Genomic DNA, 27,603 nt, shown 5'->3' with positions numbered 1-27,603 from the left:
TGAGTTTTTTAAAGTATATTTTATTTCTTTTTCATAATTGAATGCTATATTGCATCCATAGACGTAATATAACGTACTATTGAATTAGTAAATAACATTTTAGTCATTTTTGTCTATGGTTTTAGTGACCTATCACGTGCACTATGCCATAACGCGCAGAGTAGGTATAGAGCGTTGCCTCTGGACGTGAACGTGAACAATGAACATTGCATTCCACAAACATCCCTCCTATCTATCCGATAACTAATGAGGTCTCAACTCCCTGATCTATACTGTTTTTATATCCTAGGTATACTTTTCAACATTGTGTTGTATTTTTTATTAGCTACAATCTATCAATCTACATGTTTTTGTTAGAATTATGTTGTTTATTCTATGTAACAAAAATATATTAGGACCGTTTAATTTATATCTCTTTCCGTGTTCTTATAAAAAACACCGTATATCCTACTTCAATAATCGGCAACATTGTACGATGTTAACATAGCCACACATAAGTTACTTAAACAATCTGTCTTCACTTCATATCGACCTTGAAGCCAAACAACTACTGAATAAGTAGGATTTTTTTTTCTAAAAACTAATGATATGTTTAATTACAGTCAAGATTACGCTTAGCAATATTAGTCAATAATCAACACTTTATGTACTTAGTATCTATCTTAAAACATCACTAAAGCCTAACTGTGGTTGCCAACTCATCTGCTAAGCTTGGCAAAACCTCCCTTATGGGAGAGGCCTAAGCTCAGTAGTGGACAGTTAACGGCTGGTATTATGATGATAACTTGCTATCTACTTTTTTTTGTATTCATAACATCTATAAATTTGATAAAAAAAAAATACTTTCTTGATCTACATAAATAAAAGTGCATCATAGTCTTCGTTTTAATAAAGTACTTATTAAGTAATAAAATTGCTACATAATCTAATTACATACACTCAACACACTCATATTACTCAATAATGATTACACATTTCATTTAATTAAGATGCAGCAAAACAAATGGTCACAATAAAATTAGTTGGCAAGAAACCTGAATGCTGGTAGCGTAACAATCAATTGCAATACAATTGGTCCGATTCAATAGACAATGACATTCAATTATGGAGAGTGGCGAGCAAATACTGGACAAGGGCGCCGGGCAGCGTTCACGCCTCAGCAGGTATTTGTTTTATTATTAATATTACGTATTTGTTACTACATTACATTTACACAGGGTGGTAACTTTTAAGGTACTTACCATTGTCAATCGGTCTTTTTTATTTAAAAATATGATTTTAAAAAAATACAAATTGAAGTCACCCATGTTTTTTTAACGAATGATAATGGAATGTTAATCCCGCTTGCGCTAACGGTATACACTGGCGGGGCACCAGTTAGGGATGATAAATGAGAATGGAAAGGCAGGTCTGTTAGCTCATCGTGATGAATACACCTGGAATTCAGCACAATGGTTTTCAAAGGGGACCACATGGAGGTCGACCTGATAGAGTATATTGCTAGTAATGGGACTGGTAATCCGCATTACTAACAATATTTATTCCTCTAAGTCTCTCATATTAGGTACATCTCTAGTGTTTTCAGTATCTATAGATTGCAATGATGTTTTGCTATCCATTCTCATAAAAAATACACACACACACACACACACACACAATGCGTTAAACTGTTAACGTAATATCACTATCAAGGCTCCCTTATTCAAAATCCCTTGTTTTGTTATTTACACTACCAGAGGGAGACTTTGTACTAAAGTCGATTGCTTGGGTACTTCTGTCCCATTCGTGTTTCAACCGTGAAGCAGCTGTGTTTGCATGGCTGTGTTTCGGTTTGAAGGGTGGGATATGGCGTGAATTTACTGGGTACAGAGGAATAACACCTGAGTCCTCAGGAATGGCAACGCATGGGGGGTATCATGGGCGAAACAGTATACTCTGTTATGTCCACGTTACTGCTTATGTCTATAGGCGACGGTTACCACTTTCCATCAGGTGGACCGTCAGCTTGTTTGCCATTCTAAGTTGTATAAAAAACAATAAAATAAAAAAAAAACACTAATGTTACTTTGGGAAAAATGTTATTTTCACAAATTAAAAAGAATATTATTATTTAAAATTTTACCACTATATTGCTATACGGTAATATTTATTACATAACTACACACATTTCCTGTTTCTCAATCTTGTCCTAGTTTGAGTATGTGTACCTTACCTATTATGAGAATCCAGACGATAAAACATCTGGGATCATACGTTGACCTAATCAAATTAAGCTTTACTGCATCGTCCTAAGGTTTAGTTTTATCAGGTACTCGTCTACGTTCTCAATCATTGCACGTACTAGATTCATTTCAGACAGAATACTCAAATCGAAGCCAATTTAAACAAACAATACCATCTGTATGTAATTCTTATGGAAATCATTTGTCTGTAAATTTTTATGGATCTAAACATGGCCTAATAAACTGCAAATACAAATTAAAAATTATCTTCAATAGCTTACGGTGTATTTTTATCATTAGTCAAATAGTGTTTATTTTAGGCGATAGTGTAATATCTACATGTAAAATAAAGACTATTTCATTTTACGAGTATTAGGGCTATATTGTCAACGTACCTAGACATGATATTACCTTTTTTCTAGTACAGGAATATATTTCATTTATAGAAGACGCTACTAAACCATTCTCCTGTGTTTATAACAATGATGCATATAAAAATAATTTAATTTATATTGGTTGAATCTTAGATAAAAAAACTTGAAAGAAAGAAGTTTTGTGAAGCACCAATTACTGATAAAATTTTGTCAAGTTTTGGTCCCTGTCGCCATATTTTTAAACAGCATTCCGTTCGATCTGTAACCAGTTCAGTGCCGGAATTCCGTTGCATATAATGATTGCAATTTTTAATGACTGAATCAAATTATAACTTAAAACAATATGTCATAAGGTTTAGTTTTACTGAGGTTACAATCAGATTGCAGTCATTGCACGCATCAAAATTCGAGTACCAAGAGATTACGTTGTCTTAGCTGAACAATGTGCTCATTTGTATTGTAACCATATTATTATGATGACATTATCTTGCTAGCAGACAGAGTACGATATAATACCATGTTGTAAATTTTTTATGCAATTTAGATTGACCAAGAAACTGAAGTCCCACCTGATGGAAAGTGGTTACCGTCATTTGTAGACACGAACAGCCAACTCGGATTATGGATGATCAACGACTTGTCGATCAATTCCACCCACTAGCATTACGTAGAGACAGTACGTCTTTTATCGCATATATCGTCATAGTCGTAGAATACTGACGGATCTGACGAAGATTACATATAATGATCCGTCACTATTCTACGACTATGACGATATAATAGGAAGTGATAAAATCAATTATTCGGCTTAATATTAATTGCTGAATTTCATCATGAGTACATCTAGTACATCTATGAATGTACATCTAGCCACAAGCCAAAGTTCCTTCCCGACCGTCTAGATGAGTGGCAATCGTCTACCGTGCGTTTTCGTAGACACTTTCTTCCACGCACAACCAAACTATGAAACCAACTCCTAGTTTGGAAATACTGCTGCTGCAATAAAAAAATGCCATCCTGGAAGGCTGGCAACACACCTAAAATTTTTCTGATAATGCCGACGGTAGTCACTTACAGCATACATGCAGCATCAGCATGGTGAGGTGCATGATTGTTTACCCTATGTTATAAATAAAAAGAAAACAGTAGGACAGAGACTCTGATAATATGCAATAATTTTAGTAGATACAGAACAGTATAATGACATCATATCTTTTGCTATTTCTTAGCTGTCTGTTCTATAAATAGCAGAATATATATTGCTGACTTCTTGTCAGTCACTTCATCATCAATTCATTGTTATTCTAGATTGCATTTTCACAGTATGTGCGGTGCAAAATAGAGCTGTTATAATAAATTCAATGCGCCATGTAAATAACATAATTTAAGAAGTTATATATCTATATTATCTTCATTCATTCTATATCTATAAATAGTAAAACTTCGTCATGCTATTCATCTCTTATTTATATTAATATTGCTTTTTCTAACAGATCTCTGTTAGTAGTTGGGGGTTTTTGCCAATTGTTGCTACATTTGGCAAGCAGATTAGCAATGCAGCCAGGCTTTAGTGATGTTTCAAAAGGGCCGTTGTTGCCCATCCTTCGACCGTTAAATTCCCTTAGTTATCTTTTTGGATACCCATGGGAAAGGAAGGCGTGATACATTCTATGTCATGATCACACGACAAATTATACTATATAGTACATAGTATTAACTATACTGCATAATTATTCATCCATACTTAATAATCAGAAAGGACTCGTAAATCTATCTTACATTTAGCAATTTTTTATGATATTTGATTAAAACCCAATTTGTTACTGTAACGGACGAACCAAGTCTAAATACATAATTTATAAGACCTTCACGATGCAGCTGCTCTATTGCCCAATAAAATTATCAATCAATCACGCATAGCGCAAAATAAAAAAAAAAAATATGCAAAACGTTCGAAATGATATTGCGTAACGAGTTGTAACGTTATTTAATTGGCACATACCTCTTAAATTTTTCAGGAAATAATCTGACCTCAATGTTTCTTTGGAACAGTACGCATATTTGAATACGTCAAATGGTATTTTACCGTTCTAATTGTTGAAAATACAAAACGGTTTGAGTAAAAACAGGTAAACTGAAGAATACTTGAATCCGAGCCAAATGATGTTTACCAAACGTTATTACCAAGCTATCTACGTAGTGCTTACTATATAAGCGAAGGTCTGTGTTCAACTTCACAATGTTTCGCAGAATAACCATCGAAGAATAGCACATAATTTTTTAACGTTTTATTCATATTATTATTGTCTTTTTGTTACAAAACCGTTTTGTTATACAATCCTATTTCTCGCTTAGAAACGAGTTTTTATTTTTTTATTTTTACGTACAAACACCGTTATATATTTTGATTTTCGCAGGTCATATAAAAAAAAAACTATTAGACATATTGCTACACGGAAGAAAGACATGATGATATATCCTAAATAGAAATAGCAACACATAACGGCTACCATGTCGTGTATATTCTCTTCAGGGGACTATTTTCCAATATTTTCCATCAATAAACCGTTTTCTGCCATTCTGAATCATTTAAGAATATTATTTAATTATTTGTATTTTATTATACACAAAAGTACATTGTTGTAATTTATTTTTAATAAAGCCAGCTTAACTCTGTAAGACTTATCTTCCAGCAAATTCTAAGTCAAACGGAATATTAATTATGAGATGTAATGGTATTCATTTTATTATATTCCAATCACAGGATAAGTGGCCTACCCATCGTGTCATGAAATGACAATGCACGTATTGTTGTACTAATCACTCAGAAAAAAAAAATTGAATCTCCTGCTCTAACTTATCATCTGGACTGACCTGTTAATATCGGGATTTCACAATTTCACTAGTAGAACACTCGCTTACAATAACTTTTTACAACTTAAATTGGCAAACAAGCTAACGGCCCACCCGACAGAAAGTGGTAACTGTCGCAAAACATGAAGATTTACCATGGACATAACAGAGTATACCGTATCGTCCATGATATACTGCATGCGTTGCCATTCCTGACGATTAAGGTGTTATGTCTCTGTATCCTGTAATTTCATTGCGATATCCAATCCTTCAAATCGAAACACGGCCATGCAAACACAACTGCTTCACGGCAGAACTATGAATGGAAGAGAGGTACCCAAGCCGACAAATCTGTATAAAGTCTCCCTCTGATAAATACCACTAAAACACATTTATGTAATACAAATGTATTTTTGCTGGTCCCTCCGCCACATTTGTATAAAATTTATCTGCATAGATACATACCTATGTCCCACGCGTCCACTTTTGTAGTCTCCCTCTGGTAAATGATGCCAATAAATTAAATTTCACCCTGTATAAGTGACGGTTACTACTTTCCATCAGGTAGGTCATTAGCTTGTTTGTCATTCCAGTTTTTTATGATGCTTAGAATAGCAAATAAGCTAACAGTCCCCGTGTTGGAAAGTGATAACCGTCACCGGCAGCGTCATTGACGTTAATGTATCACCATTCCTAAAGATTATGGTATTGTATATCTATACCTTGTATTTTTACTATCACATCCCACTCTTCAAATTGAAACAGTCATAATAACGCCTCTGCAGTATGACAGAAACTTAAAATGGAGAAAGGTATCCAAGAAAATTACTTTTGTTCAGTGTCCCTATGGTTGCGTAAAAATATAATAGATATGTAATTAAGTAAAAACAATTATTGTTTGCTAAAAGAAATAATCTACGAATAACTGTTATAAAGGGCAAAATAAATTTAGAAAATTACTTTAGCCTATAACGAGAATTGCTCTTGTCCCCGATCCCTATTATGGACAATGATAGAAACATCTTCATGGTTCTATACTGACTATGAAGGTTGAAGGTATCTTTATTATGATATGTGTAAACGACAGACAATTTAGGCGTGATTGTATATGAATAAAGAATCATTTTTCAATGTACTCGTACAAAATTATTGTGCCTTTATTTACGATGTCCGTAATTCTACATCTTGTAAATGCGAAATTTATAAAACGCTGTATTACAACACTCGAATGTAGGTTAAGGAACAATGTAACTGACATGTTCATGTTTAGAATAAAAATTTATAAAATAAATAGATAATAAAAAGAAATTAAATATTAGGGTTACATTAATAACATAATTATGATTTTGTTCCATAAAAAACGTCACCAATTTGCCATTTTTTATAGAAAAAAAAAATATGCGCCACAACAAATGAGTAAAGCCCTATCGATTATAAACAATTATTAACAAAATCGATCCAGAATTAGCAAAAATATAGAGTACTGCATAACACACAAAAATACTATCAAAATTAAGAACCTATTATATTTATGATGTGTGACCAAAACAATGTAATGGTGAAATCGCTGGAAAAAGCTAAATTATAAATGAAGCGGATAAATTACGGTAATTTAATAGCAACATTAAATGAGTTTGGGCCCATAATAAGCCTTCATCGATATATTTACTACCTTACCACTGATAAACTTAACATGGAACATCGATACTATGCAACTATGTTCGTCTTTTATAAACTAATTAACATACATTGTATCCATAAAAGTTTAATAACCGTCTAATAAGAACGTAATTAACGGATGATAAAAGTAAATAATGTTATACGATCACGTAATCTTTAATTAGACAGAATATGCATTTTAAGTAACCGCATTTTCGTTTTACCGAGATGGAAGTCGTGATGTTAGCAATGCCTTTTTTTTAACTTATTGTGGTTCTTGGAACTTCCTTCAAGAAACATCAATTTGCCGCGGTATCGGTTTAAAACGGACGGGGGACGATGACCTTCGTTATAGTGAGTCATTTACGGCGATTAACTTAAAAGAAACAAAAGTTTTTGAATGAAGGCCAAATAAATTGTCAAATTGTCGACATATTGTTAAAAACACTATACCTTCTGTATAACATTATCTATGTGCGTTGTATCCCTTAGAAACTAAAAAAAAATTAACACAACAATGTCATACAATGTACAAAGAACCATATACAAAACTTTAATTTCCAATAAATAAGAATTATACACCATCTAAAATTTGTATTTTTTTTTATAACACAGGGGGCAAACGAATATGCGTCTCACCTGGTGGTAAGTCACTACCGCCGCCCATGATCACCCACAATACATATTTTATTTATTCACTTTGAAAAAAGTGCAAAGTACTTACTCCATATAGATTTTTTTTTAATTTAAATAGCTTGCAAATACATAAAAAAAAACTATGGAATTTTAATATCATTTAAATCTCTTGGACTGGTGTGTGATACTTTACATTTCGTTCTATAAAATTTGTATTATTATATTTATATTATATCTCGATTTATGAAATATAAGTGGAATATTTGATCATAATTAATAATAATAAGACGATTAAAAAAAATAACTACGATTTTTTTTAGCGATGAGTGCACTACCCTCAGCCTTATATTTGAGAGTAATAAACAAATTGTATCAGCTTAAAAGAGGTATGAAATATATTCTGTGGACGAAACATAATGTTGTTTGCATGATTGCACACAATGGAAAGTGAATGGATGTATCTCAAGACAACAGAATGATAGATTGCTCTTAAATAATCGGATTAATCACTATGTAAACTGAAATTCAAGTAATGCATTAAATAAAATTGAGATAGAAAAATAATATCTAGTTCTTTTATGTCTGTATACATATGTAACGGGAAATTAATGAACTTTCTGTGTTTTTGTCGTTTCCGACAATTGTTTCGACTTCATCCGGAAGTCTTTTTCAGGGGGCGTTTGGCGCTTTGCATCACAGTGTATCACCTCGCACAGTGCAAAAAACACAGTGAGTTCAATAATTTCCCATTACATACATACATACATATATATATATATATATATATATATATATATATATATATATATATATATATATATATATATAATGTACTTCTATTATATTATTTTTATATTAATTTACCTATCCATGTTATACGGGATAGTTACTTGCTTTCCTGAGTACTATATTCAATTAGTTTCGTTTATGTAAAAAATTATATTTGTGCATAAAATTACTAATTAAAAAATGTAACAAAAGTTATCTTTAATTTTTTTTTTTTTAATTTAATACTTATTTTAAACACATTCTTCGAACTATTTCATGACTCACACTTGGTTTTTACTAAGACCACAGATAATAATAATAGTAACGTTCTTTTCAAAGTGCCACGAATTACGCATGTCACCAAAATAATTGTTTTCAAACACGCAATGCAATGTCGACTTGACTTACTATTAGTGCATCTATTAGGCTTTAACTACGCAAGAGGTAACATTTTTATTGTATTTGTTTCTTATTATTTATACTTATTACTTATTAAAACATGAGTAGGGTATAAATATAATTATAATATAGTATGACTCGCGATAGTTACTACGCAAACTACAATCAGTCAATTAAAATATTTATAACATCGATTGTAACAGAACCCAAATAATAATTCGCGCTTGGCAAGCTCTTGGCTGGTTTGTTTAAAATTGTATTTGTCTATTGACAACGGTCTCCACAGAAAACCAGCACTGTAGCAAACACATTTGTCGCAGTATAGTACTGAGTAAGTAGTCATGTTTTCAACAAAAAATTGTATAAACCTTAAACATATAGTATATAATGGGCTATTCATAGACATATAGCATTCTCGTAGTATACGTAGTTACGTACACACGTACTGACAGATTGAAAATGCAATTTAAACAAAAAACAATTAAGTTCACTACTGTGCGTGTAATGTGTAGTTAAACAAGTCACAGTTCTGAATTTGTAAGGATTGTAGTTGAAAAAAAAATAGTATATATTCACATATTTGTTACGGTTTTCATTTAATTTCATGGACTCTGTCAATTCTTGTTTTGGTTCTAAAATATTATTTTTAAGAATCTAAGCATTTAAAGTGTACTTATGTATACAATTTAGCAATCCAGCTTAGATTATATATATATAGGGCATTCAACCTCAAAAACGGATCAACTTTTTGTCAGTTAATTGTCAAATTAGCTGACTCTTTTTTTTATCATTATTGTATATACTTACGCATAAAATATATTTTGACGTATTATCTATACTTATAATAAATCTGTAGAGAGGTCAATGTACTGTACATGAAATATATTTCCAAAATAACTATCAGGGGGTGATAAGTGATCGATACTGATGCCAAAAATGCAATCAGTAAAATTTTTATCTGTGTCTGTATGTTCGGTATAGAAACAAAAACTACTCGACGGATTTTAACTAAACTTGGTACAATTATTCTTCATACTCCTGGACAGGTTACTTTTTATCACGCTATGATCAATAGGAGCAGAGCAATGAAGGGAAATGTTAGGAAAACGGGAGAAGTTACTCCATCTTTAAGCTACCGTCGCGTGTGCAGCCTTGATGGACACTTTATAAAATTTTAAAATGTCCACCCGTGGAAAGCCAGGACGGGCCGGTAGTTTAAATAAATAAAATTAGTGTTTACGCTATAAAAAGATCCAGAAATTATAAGACAAAATAAATATAGAAGATATTAAAAATAAATCATAACTATTTATCATGCAAAATCTTATAAAAAAATTTACCCATTTTTCTCGAATAATTTCTATGGATATTAATATATAATTTCGATGCACTCCATCTATATAATCTAAGACATTCAGGTACCTAATATAGAACCTCATTACATATTTATAATGAAAATTTGTTCATAATTCCCGCCAATTTGTCTACGGTGTGTTTACCTGAATGGCTTTTTCTGTCTCGCTCTACTATTATGTTACTATGTTTATTCTCATTTATATTAATTTATTTAGCTATTTTTAACCTAAAATGTATTATAGTAGCATATATATTTAGCGTATACTCTATCTAACAAAGCATATATATATATATATATATATATATATATATATATATATATATATATAAACAAGACATCTTCAAGATTAATTAATTAAATAATTTTATTATTTTATTTTAAAGTGTATAGAACCTAATATTCACTAGTTTTACTTGTACTTAAATATTGTATTTAATTCTTGTCAATGTTTATTTTAAATTTCAATAATCTAAGAGCACAGACTAAGTATGACCATCTACATGTGCAAAACATATGACGTATTTTGTTGTTAACCAAAAATTTAAATTGATATGATAACAATGATACAGTAATGAGAAACCTTTCCGCAAGTATATGTTGAAAACAAATGTCTAATCCATAAAAATAATTGTAAATAAATAATGTCTAAATTCTACCCTTTACAGGGTGGAACTTTTCCAAACAGGGTTGACGTCAGACAGGCGGCCAGTTTTAAAACTAAAAGCCAAAACCTTGTTTAATATGAATAAGAACATATTATACTAACTCCAAATAATCGAAATAAGGGCAATAAAATGACGAGTCTATCCTTAGACTAGAAATATAATATTATTAGTACATACTATATAAAATATAAGACATATAGCGCCTACATCCGGCTTAATGAAACTCGAAGAAATGTAGGATCAGAATATTATTATAATATCTTAAGACTAAGAGACTAAAAATTTTAGGATATACAAAATATTTTTTTATTGAGATAATAGTTTGTAATCAGACTTATAACTGCACCTTATGTACTGAATCCGTGAACGTGAGTTGCAATATTACAATGTTGTAGCTATTGCGGTTGGAGACGATTTGCTGAGAATGGTTTTATAAATTGTCAGCCATTTCGCAAATTAAATGACAGGCTGTTGCTCATGACACTCGCGGTTAGGAAACCTTAGCACCGAGCTCTTTGCTGGCTTCTGCTGTTGCCTCTCCATCATTTATAATCATAACATCAATAACCTAAATATATTTAATACTAGCTTATGCATAGTACTTTGTCTACGTATATTTCAATTATAAATTACCTATCATCATCATTTTATTAGTCGTCAACTGTCCACTGCTGAACATAAGCCTTAAGGGGAGTTTTGAAAGTAGTTTCCACGCTTATATATAGATCAACTTCCAGCAGCAGTATTCCCAAACCGATACGACATCATAACCTTCAAGACAAGAGTATATTCCTTAAAAAAAAAGCAGCAGCACACCTGTAATGCCGTTGGTGTTGTGAGTGATCATAGGCGGCGATAGTCACTTACCATCAGGTGATCCATATGCTCGTTTGCCCACTGTGTTGTAAAAAAATTACTTATACTAAGAGAATATCTTACCTCGTTACATATACATATATTTTACCCAAATCTAATTAACCATTTACAAGCACGTAGAGATAGATGCTTGACAGTAAAAAGGCGAATGCAACAAATGAGATGTATGCGACATAAAAATATTGATTAAGAAATCTTAATCAATTTGAAATTATTTAAAAAATATATTTTATAGATTAAAAAAAAGAATATAAAGACTTTTAATAAATACCTTAGCTATTTTGAGTTACACAAATATTGCAAATTATGAGGTGCATGCACCCTTTTAATGCAAAGGACTATGCGAAACTAGTATAGTAAATGAGTCCGAGTTAAAACATGGTGCGATGTTGTCGGAACTACGGTAAACGCTTCGCCATGATTAATCACTCACGAACCGTGATTGATTTTGTTACTCGATCTCCAATATTAGTGTCTTGAACCAATTCTTAATTAAGGTCTATGACCTTCATTCAGTCCTCGTTATTTGTTTTTAATAATTAACTGTTTGCTCGATAACAACCTCCAAATATATTTAATTGTATTTAGTATTAACAATTATTGTAAATTATATTTTTTTTACAACATAAAACCCATAACAAACTGTACACCTTTCCTCAAAGAACATAATACACACTATAAAAAAATAATATTTGCATCCATCATAAATCGTGCGTCGATTACATGAGCGATTTAGTATGAATTAAAAGTATAAAAATTATAAAGGATGAAAAGAGAGGTCTATTTGTCTATGTATTAAATTCAAATCCATTCAGTCATTGTGTGTTGTTAGGGAACCAAATGAGTTGACGGCCTACCTGATATAAAGAGACTACCACCGCCCATAGTATTTGCACTCCACGACTCTCCACTCGCACTTCACTCACATCTCTCCATCGGCTCCATCTGGAAACCATCGTGATTAATTTCTGCTGAATTTGGTACGATTAACTAACTAAGATTAACCAGATTTCTTTCTTCTTCACTGGTGCTCCACCAATGTTATCTTTATACAAACAATAACATTAGAAAGACATAATAAAATAAAATAATATGTAAAATTGGATGGTTAGAAATTTCAGCAAATATATTTTTTTTAATTTTTGTTAAATTGATAGGACTAGGAATAGGAAACTAAACGTTCGTTGATGTTACTATTATTAGTCGGCAGCAAAAATATACAGTTACTGTCAACTAAATACATCCTTTTGAGCACAATGCGCAGTTGTCCTCGCTAACATTACTCAGGTTTCTTCTCATTCGAGCTACTATTTAAACAACTTGCTCATTTACATATTCTTTAAATTAAAAATGAATGTTTTTATAACTGTTTCCTAATATCCATGAGTTTGTAACAAACTTAATACCTAGCTAAACATGGTAGATTTATTACAAATATCTATTACAAGTCCGAACAACAGCAAAAGGACTGTAACGTTCATATTACCAATGGTTTTCTTGCTTATTAGTCTCATTAAAATTTGCTATTTTAATATTTGACTAATTTGATTTGATTAATAGGCTTGGTAAAAGTATGAAAAGATTGATGAATGTGGAAGAAGCGGAAGAGGTTTGTTTGAATTGAAGCATTCGGCGTTCCATTGTTTCTGTCTATTCTAATGGGAGACAGTATGTATATGTACATAAAAGTAATCGGCATGGGTACTTTTATCCCACTCATGTTGTGCTAATCCATGCTAGCACAACAAAGTCACACGTTTCAAATGAAAGGTTACATGTAATAGTGAAATTACCAAGACCTCAGGAATAACAACACGACGAGGAATAGGTACAAGTACACCTTTACCGTGGGTGTCACAGTTGCGTTACTCATTTGACATTCCAGGTTGCATAAAACATTTTTTTAAATACATACTCGTAGACATCTCTAAAAAGGTGCGTAGTGCTATAAAATAGCTTCGTGTATAACAATACAGCTAATGTATTATTATTTCCTATGCTAACCACTAGAAAATCAGATAATGACGCTAACAAAAACAACAACCGACACAATCAACAAAAACGACTTTACGAATTTTAGAATTAAACCTCTAGATGGTTAAATTTAAGTAGTGAAATACAGGGAGTTCGTTGTGAACTTGAAAGTAAATGGAAAAGTGTTTACCGCTTTAGGTATTTGCGGTTATCTGCGGTTAAAACTGTAACTAAAAAAATGTTTTTTTAAGCCGTCAAGCTATATTACGAGTAAATACTAATAGAGAAGTAAACTACTTTTAGTAGATTTATATCTGTACCTACTGTAAAATTAGGATTACATTTTTATATTAAAAGAAATAGTTTTATATATCGTATAATTATTATTTTACTTGAACTTACTAAGCTTTATTATTGTTACATCATCATCATTATCATATCAGTCTTTAAATGTCCACTGCTGAACACAAGCCTCCTCCTTGGGGAGTTTTGCCAGTAATTGCCACGCTTGGTAGTCTGATTGGCATCCGCAGTTGGGCTTTAGAGATGTTTTATTAGGGACGCTGCTGTCCATCCTTCCTGTCCTGTCGTCTTTTACGACACCCACGAAAAAGGAAGAGGTGGCCTATTCTGTGCCGGGACCAGACGGCCGACATTATTGTTACATATACACGCTTTTTTCGTTTAAATCCTTTTTTTAGACACTATAGGTACATAATGCTTGATTAAATTCGACGAGGAAATTTATATGATCTGAATTTGTTATAACAGTATTATGATACTACCGTGTAGTAGGTATTTGTAAATTGTTTTTTTTTCTCCATAATATCCATAACAAATACCTATAAACAGATCTAGATACCGCCACGTAAATTCAAGTTTTTCCTTGGGTACCTATTTGTCTAGTTAGAATCAACTAAATGTTTTTGCACCTCGTTAGTTATTTAACGACTTTTAACATCGAACTACTAATTAGACGTAACTATCATCTATTTAGGCGAGTATACATAAAAGACGTTTTCTGTTATTTAAACTGTTATTACGTATTTAGTTAACGTCTTTTTAATTGTATCATCAAAGCTTTGCATTTATTATTTTACTAGCTTTTATAAAGTTCGTTCGCGTGAATAGAATATGTTCTTTAAATGAGAGAACAGTTTCCTATATCTTTTTTCATGCCAAATTTCATAACGATTGATTAAACCACCTAGGTAATAAACAAACTTACTTTCACATTTGTAATACTAGTATACGATTTTGAATTAGAGCACAGTAGGTAAATTTCCTCTTTCACTGATGCCTATTATTGCTATAGTTTGCTTGGGCTCATTATTTTTTTATTTATACCATAATTTACATTGTCCATCCATACACAATCACGTTTGACATAGCGTTTATTTTGTGTGACACATCCACATCAAAATAATCGCTTACATTTTAGCGTCTACTTAAGAAAAACTCCACACTGACTACGTATTTGCATTTTCTTCAATTTTATCTCAAAATCGAATGATTCATACATATCACTGGACGTCTTGCAGCTCGTCACAGTTGCGGCGTCCATTACGAATGCGGACCGCGCTACTCGCTTCCTGTTAATGAAGCGGCCTTCTGTCTAGTACAAGAATTGAATGGAGAGGTCATATGTAAAGAAAACGTTTGCCAATTTTGCGTTGACGTATTAAAATTCAAGTATTGCAACATGAGTGCAGTGGTGACATGAAAAATCAATATTTTTCTTGTTTAAAAATCTTTACAAGATAATTTTCCCACATTGTTCATTTGATTTCACTTAATAATAATAAGTATCATCAGTTATTATTATTTATATATCTATATTTACATATGTGTCTCTATATCTTTTTTTCTCATAAGCATTATCTTTTATTATAAATTTGATACTTATCTATAAATATCTATAGCAAACATACATCAGAACCTGTATTTAGGATTTAGAATTTTTGAAAAATGATAATAAATACATTTGTTATACTCAGCACATAAAAACCCCGTAGTTTTGCAGGCATGGTATCGTACTAATTCCCATCTCCCTCCCCTATAAGTTGAAATTTTCCAAAAATTATAAATAAAAAAACCTGTGTTACCAATTAAAATTTTTTAGACTAAATAGTTTTAACTGTGCGTTGATAGTTAGAACAAATAATTTTATAAGTATAGATTTAAAAAAAATTCAGATTGTTGATAAAACAGCCAAACCAGAAGGCAAAAATTTTTACAATACAAAATTCATTTAAAGATGTTGTTGGATACAAAAAACAACATCGCGTTTAAAAATTATGACTACCTACTCTATTCGGGTCTATAGTCTAGCAACGTTGTCGTCACATTCACTTCAAGTTATACGTAACCCTGTATAAAGCCTTGACTCTTACAAAAAAAAAAAATAATCAGTTATTGCTCGCGCCAAAAAGGTAGTGAACCCATTATACTGTTCGAAAATATGTGACAGGAATACAAATTATTATTAACAGAGAATTATCAATCTTCCTGGTTTATATGTAAGAATGAAAGGTTATTAACTGAGTTTTGTATTAGTAGAAAATTCCAAGTTAATAATGTACATACAATATGTCTATAAGGGTCATTGTACTTTATTAAAATATTTCGTGACCTTATGTTTAAATTTAAAAAGAAATACATTAACATTAGAAATACATTAATTAGAGATTTTTACAAGTACCTATATAGATTTAAGCTCAGAGAAATAAATTCTTTAAGTTGGTGCAATTCATGTCTTAGCTAAATCTAAGGTTTTGTAATATTCAACTGTCATTACAACATATCGTCCGAAAGTCATGCGTGACGCGCCAGCTAAATAGAGCGAATGTATTTAACCAACAAAATTTTGTTGAACGCACATCACAAATTGTTCGAAATTTTATTTCGTGAGAAAAAGGGAAATCATAACTAAATTAATCTATTCATATAAAAATCGACTTCAATTTTGACAAATCCAGTTATTTAAAGTCTAAAAACTGAACTACTAAACCGACTTTGATTAAAATTTCTATGGGACCAATCTGTAAGTCTCCAAATCGGTTTAGAACTGACCGAGTTATTAGGTAACAAAGATAAAAAAAAATCTACCGAAAAAAGAACCTTCTTTTTTTAAATCAATTCAAAATATTGGACCTGTACAATAAATTCAGAACAGTCCAGGTATGTACCAAATTTCATTAAAATTCTGTCAATATTTTGAGCAATAAGTACTCAAATATTCATGACTCAAAAAATAGTTTAGAGTTACGGAATGGTCAGAAATCTATTATTCAAAATCAATGGACACTTCATTCTTCTGAACGACCACACATCTATGATGGATGAGTACTGTTAACCACACCTGTTTGCATATTTGCGTAGCCGGGGAAACTGAATAGTTAAATTCACTATAGTAAATTTCTAGTTGAAGTGCGACTTACGACCCATTGTGGCGACCAAACGTGACAATGTTGGCTCATAGGCTCCCAACACAAATGTTTTCGTTACCACAGCCACATCGTTATTAACTTTGCGACCGCAATGACATTTTTAAACTTATTCCAAACAAAGGTAATAATATTTTATTCGTTTGTATTTTTTTTGTGGCTGTGTTAAACTAAAACCTCAATTATAATCCTACTAGCTAGGAGGAAAGGAATTGTTAGCAATGGAGTTTGACAGCCCTATTGCTAGCCCTATCGGGTCGACCTCCACGTAGTTCCCCCTGGAAACTATCGTGAACAATTCTTGTTGAATTCGTCACAGTGGTCTAACTGACTTTCTTTATCCTCATCTATCACTGGTGCCTCGCCGGTGTATACCGATAACGCGGGTGGGGATACTGTTTCATTACCCATAAAAAAATCCTACTAGCTTTTAATCGCGATTCTGTCCGACTGACGACTTGATCGACTTGGATAAATAGCCTATATTCTTTTCCATCTAATAAAGCACAAGTATATAAAAAAAAATGTTTATACTACAAAGGTTTGCCACTTTACAAGCAAACAGTCCGTCTGATGGTAAACGGTCACTGTAGCTTGTCTTATTGCTTGGTTAAACCGGTAAGGTGCTAAGGTGGTAGGTGGTAAGATATTAACGATAACAAACAAACTCACTTTCACATTTATAATATAAATACTGATTTTGGTAATTTTTTATGCAATCGAGAGAATTTACTATTGTGTTGGATCCATATTATTTTTGTAACTTTTGGATCTAACTGCAATTTTAGTGTTTTCAGTCGACTTCAAAAGAAGGTGCTTCTCAATTCGGTTGTATTTTTTTTTTATATTTGTTACTTCATAACTCTGTCAGTTCTAAACCTAACTGTAATTTTTTTTTATCTAGAAAGATATAAGTACTTAAAATTGGTCTCATAGCAATTTTATCAAAACTGGTTCAGTGTTTTAGTTTTTAAATCAAAATATCTGGTTTTGTCATAAATGAAGTCTTTTTTTAATACATTCTTATCTTTATAACTAACATCTTGATATCTGACAGTTGCAAACTTATAATACTTAACATCGCTTCCTGTCTTCTCTTGCACACCTATCTATAATAACTAAGGGTCATAACTGAGATAAACTCACGTTCTTTACAATATAACAGCTTTTGATCTCAACTGTTATTACATGAATATCAAATGAAATTATCCCACAGGAATAAATTACCTGAACTGAATAAAAACTATCTATATTTAAATCCAGGACAAGGTTCACTTCTGCGCCGCTTCATGCAAATTGATTCAGCTTTACGTGCCTGCTTGATATATTTTGCTTTAACTTGACATACTTTGGCATTTATAATATACTAGGACTATTTATACCCATGTTACATTACAAAGGACACGTTTACGCAATTTTTTTCCTTATTTACAAATCAAAATATAAAATGGTCTATGTCCTTCTCCTTGCCAAATTCTACGTGATCGTCTTTTATGACGATTGATTTAATCATTGAGGGGTCATGAAGTAATATCTTATATATTATCTATACTTTGGTCAAGTCGAAAATATTAGTGTCGCTTAAAAATGTGGAGCCGTTCATACTCGTATTAATTTGAAATTAGACACACTGTATTAATTGATTTTTTTTTAATTTATCGACTGATATTTTTTGAAAAATTTATTAATTTTCACTGATAAAATAGTGATACACTTTAAAATTATGCTAATAGATTCGATTTCACCCTATATAGATCGCTTGAGGTGAAATGAAAAAATCTAATTCGTATACAGCAGTAATTTAACTGGATATGTAATAAAAAATTTATCTTCTGCTACACGTAGGCATCTAACCGAATAATGATTATGGACCTGACATCATTGACTCCAATGTTAGTTTGGATTAGCTTAGTTATTTTACACCACAACTCTCAAGGCCGAAGCTAAGATACAAGACTTCAATGCACACTGTGAGGAATAAGCTATTATTTAAATCATAGTCACGAAACAAGAAAACGTAAAATCAAATACTGAGAATAATAACATTGTTTAAATAACAATAATAATGGTTATAAATGTATTTTTCTTATTGTTACTTATTATTTTTTATCCAGTTTAATGAATAAACCTTCCTGTCTCTAAAGTGTTTACCACGGGAATCTTGTTCCGATGAGTTTAAGGGAGTTTAACCAGTAGTTGCCACACTTGGTAGGCCGGTAGGCAACCGCAGTTAGGCTGTTGACCATCCTTCTATCACTAAGTTCCTTTAGTACCCTCTTACGATACCCACAGGAAAGGAAAGGGTGGGCTATTATGAGTCAGGATCATACGGATAAATTCTTGAAATAAAGAATATAACTATAATTATTATTAATATATCACGACCAGGAAAACAATATTGCAGCCATAGGAAATGCGTATCAAATAAAAATAAAATATAACACAGTCATAATGTATTGTACAAAAAACCTTATCATGGCGAACAACACTGTACATTGACGTATACTTTTATATTATTTAAGGGCCAAGGCCATTACGTGAATAATTTTGTTACTTTATCATTAAACCAATTTTTGTGGGCTTACTTCATAAAAAATTTATTGTAATTCTCTATAAATTTTCTATTGAATTTTTGACATTGATTATTTATGAAACTTCGTTTTAGATTCCTGTATTCTTTTACGTAGGAATGTATTTTCTTGTAATTAGATACACTTTAAAGTCACGGATAATTTTATCATTGAATTAACTTTAAATTTATTAGTGCATTATGTGGTTTCGGCATAGAATAGGCCACTCCTTTCTTTCCTGTGGTGTGCGGTGTTTCGTAAGAGGCAACCAAGAGATCGTAAGAGCTATTGGTTGCCTCTTACTATGATACTTATTACGATAGTAAAGAATGGGCAACAGCATCCCTCTTAAATCATCTCTAAAGTCTAACTGCGGTTGCCACGCATGACAATTACTGGTAAAACCCCCTTAGGAGGAGACTTTTATTCAACAGTGGGCAATAAAGGGCTGATATGATGATTATGATTATATATACTAATAAATATTATACAATATAATTTTACCAGAAGGACAAAAGAAATACAAAAGTCGTTGGCTTGGGCACCTCTGTCCCATTCGTATTACTATCGTGAAGCAGTTGTCTTTGCATGGTTGTGTTTCAGTTTGAAGGGTGGGATATGGCAGTGAATTTACAGGAATAACACCTGAGTCCTCAGGAATGGCAACACATGGGGGGTATCAAGGGCGAAACAGTATACTCTGTTATGTCCATGATCCTGCTCATGTCTATAGGCGACGAGGCGAAGGTTACCACTTTCCATTAGGTGGGCTGTTAGCTTGTTTGCCATTCTAAGTTGCATAAAAACTTTTATCTAAATTAATATCATAAAAGAAAAGATTTTTTTGTATGTTTATTTGCACTGAATAAACTACTTTATTCTTCATTCTCTTACTTTCTTTGAAATAATTTTTCAAATCAGTTAAATCGTTTTCAATTTATCCATTACACACATACTAATAATAATATTAGTTAAACCAAAAGTTGTTTTGCTTACTATATCATATTATCTGTTAACTGTCCACTGCTGAACTTACGCCTTCCCCTATTGGGAAGCTTTTAAAACAGACGCTGCTTCTCATCCCTCGACCATTAAATTCCTTTAGTCGCATTTTACGACACCTACGAGAAAGGACAGGGTGGTTCAATGTATGCCAAGACCATATGGGAATTAATAGGTAATGAGATTAAATTAGAAGTTAATCTCACTACTTATTACAAAATCTTCGTATTAGTAGAGGCAAGATATTGTTAGTAAGTTAAAGCTTAACGATCCAATTTCCAACAAAATACGTTATTAGGTCGCCCTCCACGCGGACCCACTGATACCCCACCAACGTATATACTTATCGATAGCGAAGACGGAGTCAGATTTACCAACTCCTAACCATAAAAAATAGTTAGGTACAGTTTAGTATTTTCAATTAATGTTTTTGTCAGGTTTTATTTTCGACTGAAGTTCCACGCAAACGTTCATTCCTTTTCTCATGTTTAATGCCTGGTTAGTCGACTTCAAACATGTGAAAGCTATCATAGATGTTTGTATACGAGTACTTCCGTCAAGGAGTTAGAAACACATTCAGCATCCAAAATACGACTAGCATCAAGTTTTTTATTGGTTAAAAATATAATAATAATTCTGTCTGCGCGTATTTAAGATTATTTTCCAGGGAACGGGTAGGGGGGAGGGAGCTGCTTTTTTAAAACAGAGCTAAATGTATTCTTAGACAAGTCATTATTTGTAGTTGAAAGCCCCGCTCTTTACTCTGGGATGGGCACGGCTCACTCACTCAGCTCTCCTCTAAATACGCCTTTTAGGTAGAATAGATACCAGCAAAAAAGAATAAGTGAACGAAGCCGGGTGAATTGGCTTATCATAATGAAACATGATATTAACAGATGGAACAACACGGAGGTCAATCTGACTAACAATTTCTTTCTCTAATTTTCTTTAAATCAGTCAGTAACCTAAAGTTCTAGATGCCAATATCCAAATTACGATTAAATTGCATAAATTATCATTAAATCTCTGATATCAAGATATTCGTTTAGGGCTACGGACGCATAGACTAAGTTATATAAAATAAATAGTTACGTGTTGATTTACATCCGGAGTAAAAAGGAAAATACTTTGTTTTATCGGTCATAAAACTTTCTCACGTCTGCATACCAATATGAGTTTGTTCATATATCTAGATTCGCTTGTTGAATATTTACTTTATTTCCTCATCCTTGCTTAGACAATCAAGGAGTTTCCGTGCGATTGTTTGTGTGTGGATTTTTCCCATAATTGTAGTCTTTTATTAAATATATCATATCGTATTGTAGAACTATTATTTAATCTATATTTTTCTACTATGAACGAAGAAAAACGTTACACTGTTCATTGAAGAGAGATCCAAAAGAGTATTTCGTGTTTTATTTCTCTTCCACTACTATATTGTGCTTTGTTTCCTTAGTCGCCTTTTATGATATCTTGGGAGATAGTACAGACGAGATATGCCTAAAAGTGGTACGTTAACAGGTTTTGTAAGAATCTTCTGTTGGCGCCATAGGAACGTATAAAACATTATTCCATGACACAGATAACAATCTACATAAAAAGGAACGCGCATTGATAGACGTTAATCAGCACAAAGTCAATTAAACATAGAAAAAAACAGGAATTGCACGCTATCGGTTATAACACTCCTTTTAAGTATAACTTAAAGACAGGTAGTCGTCGCTTGAATTATATAGCCGATCGTCGTTATGTGAAATTAATTTATGCGTCATAATTATAAATGCATTGATAATGCTCTCCAAGAGCATGTATCTTTAAATAGCGTAACAAAGTGACTATCCGCGCCTGTTTCTCCATTTATTTCTAAACCAAGCAAGTAATTTTGCAAGTAAATACGGATTTCAACGTCATTTATTTATTTATATTTATTTATATGTCACAATATACAAATTAGTTATTATAATATAATAGGTAAGTACATGTAATTGTCTATATTTATAATAAGGTTACTATTGTAATTTTTGGAGGAAACAATAAATCTATCTATCTATCTATCTACATAAAAAATATAACACGCGTAGGATAACCGCAATTTACAAAAAAATAGAACCATCCACTTTTATAACAGTTTAAACTATATTGTATCATGCTTTACTTCTTAATTTTGTTAGTAGATTTTAAATTTTAATATAATTCCATATGAATATGTTATATAGTTGCATATTGTTTTTCACAAAAGATTTGCATGTACATTTGCATTCTGATTAAATTTTTCTATTAGTAGGTATGTAATACCACCCGTGCGAAGGCAGCTCAGGTTGCTAGTTCAACCAAAAAATGGGTAACACAAAAACTATAATATAAACAATTGAATATTCGATACACACTCTTTCAAAGCCATTTATAAAACTGAAGCAGGATATTCTGAGTAAAAAGGTAAAGTTGCATTCTAAAAATAAATAATTTTGTCATTTTAAAGTCAATTCTTTGCAATGACTAAAAATGTAGTATTTTTATAATTGCAGACTTCATATTGCACCGTCATGCTCATGCACCGTCACAACTTTTTTTCTAATTTCTAATAACGTAAACATGTATAAAATTATAAATGTAAATTATTAAAACGTAAGTTCTCAATAATAGAATTGATTGCGATAAAGTAACAAGTTTTATTTCCTCTTTTACTTTTTTCCAATAACAATTACTAAAATGTCAATTGTCAACCACGTCATGCAACAATCCACAGAGTATATGTCTAAAATCTTATTCTTTGTTATGTCATTATTATAACACTGTAACGAATGTATATTAGTTCTAAACTCAAAAGTACTTTCTAAACAATAAATTACAAAGTTTATAAATGTATATAGACATCGATTACAGAATACTGAGCCTCTCATACAATGTAAATTATATCATTATTGTACAACCATAGATATATAAAAAAACATTATATAAGACTTTTAATATAAAGCCGTAAAGTAACTACTTGGAAAAAATATAATAGTTAAAAAGTGAGCTAATAGCCACTGTTGCTATAAGTACCATAGAAGAGCCATAACTAATTTATTCTCAAATTTGTTGTTCGTAATTTCCTATAAAATTATATTGAAGCATAAACAATTTACGTTGCATCATAAATATATGCATCTACATATTTATAGCCTACCACTTGTAAGAGAGTTCTCACGTATATAATTATTTCTTAATCATAAATTGTAATTGTTACACCGTAAATATACGTTTACAAGATTACAAATTAATTAGCTGAGTTTAAAAAAATACGAGTCAAATCAAAGTTAAGATATTGTATTGTTTATGGTACAATCCAGAAGAATGCTTATTATTAAACATAATCGTTATAATAAAAATAATCTACTATAACAATTATAGATATTTCAGTTTTGTCATAGAAAAAATCTTCTTTTTATGATTTTTATAATAACAACAAACTTTGTTAAATCACGCGATAAAGTTTTATTTTATTATCGAATTGTCATCAATAGATTGGCCTACTTTCACTCCATTATTTGTAAAATAAATTATTTGTTCATATTTTTGCACGCATTAAAATATGTCAACAGGGCGGACTATGCCTGATGGTATTCTCTACCAGTTAACCGTTACGCTAAACAGAGAGAGTAAATGGCGGTGCATTGGTCTAGCAAAATCAATTTGAAAATTAAATAAATGTTTAGATAAATAACAAAATTAATACAATTATCACGTACATAAATCACACACAATACAGTATACATAAATAATGCGTAGTACATATTAATATAATAAATATACATATACGTCATGGCTAATCATATAATAGTTGCAATAATTTCAAGTAATGTTCACAAAGCGACTTTTTAAAGGAAAACTTTGGGGGCATAAATAACATATTGTTTAACTTTGAACTTTAAATAGAATGTAATGAAACCTAAAAAAATTGAACCATTCAAACGTATGTTAAAACTTTAAAAAAATTCTGTTTAAAAATATGAAAGATGTCTATAAACAAATTCATCTTCGATATGATCAAACATACTAAAATAGCCCTGTAATTTGTTACAGAAGCGGTTTAAGAGAGCGGCGCCGAGTCGGCGCCCACCTCCACACGGCTGCTGATGACACAATAAATTGTGATGCTGACACGAACAGGATCCTATAGGAAACTGCGTCCTAGAGGACGGCGAAGGACGTTGTAGCAAACTAACAACTAGTTCCATAAGTGCAAGTGCCTAACCCATTATAATGTTGACTAATCGACGCAATTTCATCTTTAGAGTTAGTATCGTTATAAACATCGCCGTATTGCTGTATGCGGCGATGCATTTGTCTGGCAGCAACCCGCCCGGTGTGGAATGGGTGCCGATTACGGTCGACGGTTCGGAGAGAAGTGCCGAAATGCGATTAGTGCGTGATGATGTGCGAAACGATAGTGAAATGAGAACGGCAGAGTCGAGCGTTAGGAGCTTCGAGGAGTCAACCTCTCAGAAAACGCCGTCTACTATGCCAACTACGAATAAGACTGCATCAAGCACCGCATCTATAGCAGATATCGAGAAAACAATGAAAAGTCAAGATACGTCGTCAGACGCAGATTTACCAATCGAAACGTTACTGGATATTGTAGATGAGAATGCTTTATCCGATACAACGTTGGCGCGACTCCGGACGCTACTTTCTTGTAACGATAAAGATTTCCTTCCTGAATACCTTCAGCGTGGTGAATTCTGGGTATTGAAGAACTACGTACGAGCAGACCACGGAACTATTCTTTGTCATGAAACTATCACATACACGACGCATGCTGGTTTCGAGTTCCTAGATAACGTTCTACCATTAGTTGAACGGTAAGTCACAGCAATATTACTATTTACATAATATTCATTAATTTAATTATTATAATTATTAATTCTGATATCTGCAATTCTTCTAGTGCTGCGGGTGCTCATTTACAGCGTTACTCTTTTACCACCAGTTAAGCCACATGATTGTTTCCCTCTGTTTTATAAAAAAAAAAATAAGTACTAAATTCATGAACAAGGAAAATATAATATCTATATTTTTACCTTCAAAATTATTTTCTTATTTTTATACCTGCATATGAGTAATTTAAAAAACTATATTTTATATTTACTTCAATATCTCTAATAATGCAAGTATGTATGCTAAAAATTTCTAATTAAATTTTTAAACATTCTAAACATTTAAAAGTACATTCACCTAATCTATTAGTTAGTTTCTACTATTCACTGTAGCGATAAAGTTGGAATTAGGCATATTTTATTAAATTACATAAAATATGTCTAATTAGATTAAATTAAAAATTTTTGGAATAATTATAAATAGATATACATAATAAAACATTTATAGAAAAAGACCTTATGTCGTGAAATACCAGATGTAGCTGTCATTTTGTCCGATGTATTAATTTGTATAAAAGAAGAAATGGACTTCTCCATCCCAAAAATTTGTATCCAACTTCATTATTATGGTGATGATCTAAGCCGAAACTATAAAGAACAGCTAAACCAAAAATGTCAGAAAATAACAAAATAACAATCAAAAATACATTCAAATGTCATATTAATAAGAACAAAATAATCAAGAGTTCAATAACACCAACAAGGTTGAGTGACTATGATTAACCATATTTACCTGTTATTGGTATTAAAACAGCATAATAATTAAATACTAAGGACAATCTAGTAACATGACATACATTACCTATTTTAAAGAAATACCCAATCACATAATCACTTGTACGTGTAGCAATGAAAAACAAAACATAGTTAAGTATTTGTTATAGTGTTGAAGTAGTGTTATGTAAATTGTTAACATTTCGTTTCTGTTACACTTTAATCTTACTTAGTATATATCTGCAGTATATATTGTATAACCTTAAGTACTTGGTAACTGCAAAAATAATATCGAAAATTGGGTCTATAGAATAATTACAATAGGTGATATTCAAGTGCCACCATATGTTGTCATTCTTGAATACAAATAGATCTAATAAAAGCACTAAATAACTAAAACTAATTTCCCTACTCCTATAAAGAGAGATAAACTCGTTCCAGTTTATAAAATTAATTTACACACATAACCAATTAACCTTGAAGTTAATACAATCTCAAAACCTGTCCATTTGCAAAAAGTGATAACGAGTAATATTACTACTAAGTGAATGAACAACTTTCGTCGACTAGTTCTTGACACTATTACGATTTATTTATGTTTTCACTTCCATTTATTGAATGAAGAAAGCCATTTTTTAAGTTTAAAAACCTCTACAAAGGTTATTTACAATTAAATCAGCAAAAGAAACGCAATTTTGTGGCTATTTAAATTAATTACCTACTGTTGTTTGCATTGCTATAATTAAACCGTTATCCAAAATCAAGATACATTTTAATGTGGCTTCATTTATTTTTTAAACAAACTTTTATTTTTTTATATGAAAAATGAAAATAACTGAAATAAAGAAATGCGTGTAGAATACCAACGCAGTTTTCACTGGTAATATAAAAATTATATAAATATAAAAACATATACGAAATGTAGAAAGAACACTTGATAGCACATCAAACATCCGCTAAGTAAATAAAAAATGTGCCTTTATTTGCACAGAGTCCATATCTACATTAATGAGTAATATTTCTACGATATGTACGTTACGTTATGTAATACGTTTGTATTTATTACTCTTAAAATGTACATTTAAATTTTATTGATCAATATAGTACATAAAGCTAAGGCAACTTCTACCAGCCACATTTAGAAAGTGTAAATTTACTGGAAAGCG

General features: G+C 31.5%; 1 protein-coding gene across 1 annotated transcript in view; it reads left to right on the top strand.

Moving 5' to 3' along the window:
• LOC113522631 (beta-1,4-glucuronyltransferase 1) overlaps positions 1–27,603 on the top strand; it is a 69,161-nt gene that overhangs the window by 10,450 nt on the left and 31,108 nt on the right. The window contains exon 2 of the mRNA XM_026908384.3: positions 24,867–25,648. Within this exon, the coding sequence (XP_026764185.2) occupies positions 25,047–25,648 (602 nt within the window). The 5' untranslated portion in view covers positions 24,867–25,046. The remainder of the gene's footprint in view (positions 1–24,866; positions 25,649–27,603) is intronic.

Source organism: Galleria mellonella, unplaced genomic scaffold, assembly GCF_026898425.1.
Source record: "Galleria mellonella isolate WM207_F2 unplaced genomic scaffold, CSIRO_AGI_GalMel_v1 utg38, whole genome shotgun sequence".
NCBI classification, from domain to species: Eukaryota; Metazoa; Arthropoda; class Insecta; order Lepidoptera; family Pyralidae; genus Galleria; species Galleria mellonella.
This window is presented reverse-complemented; position numbering and strand designations above follow the sequence as displayed.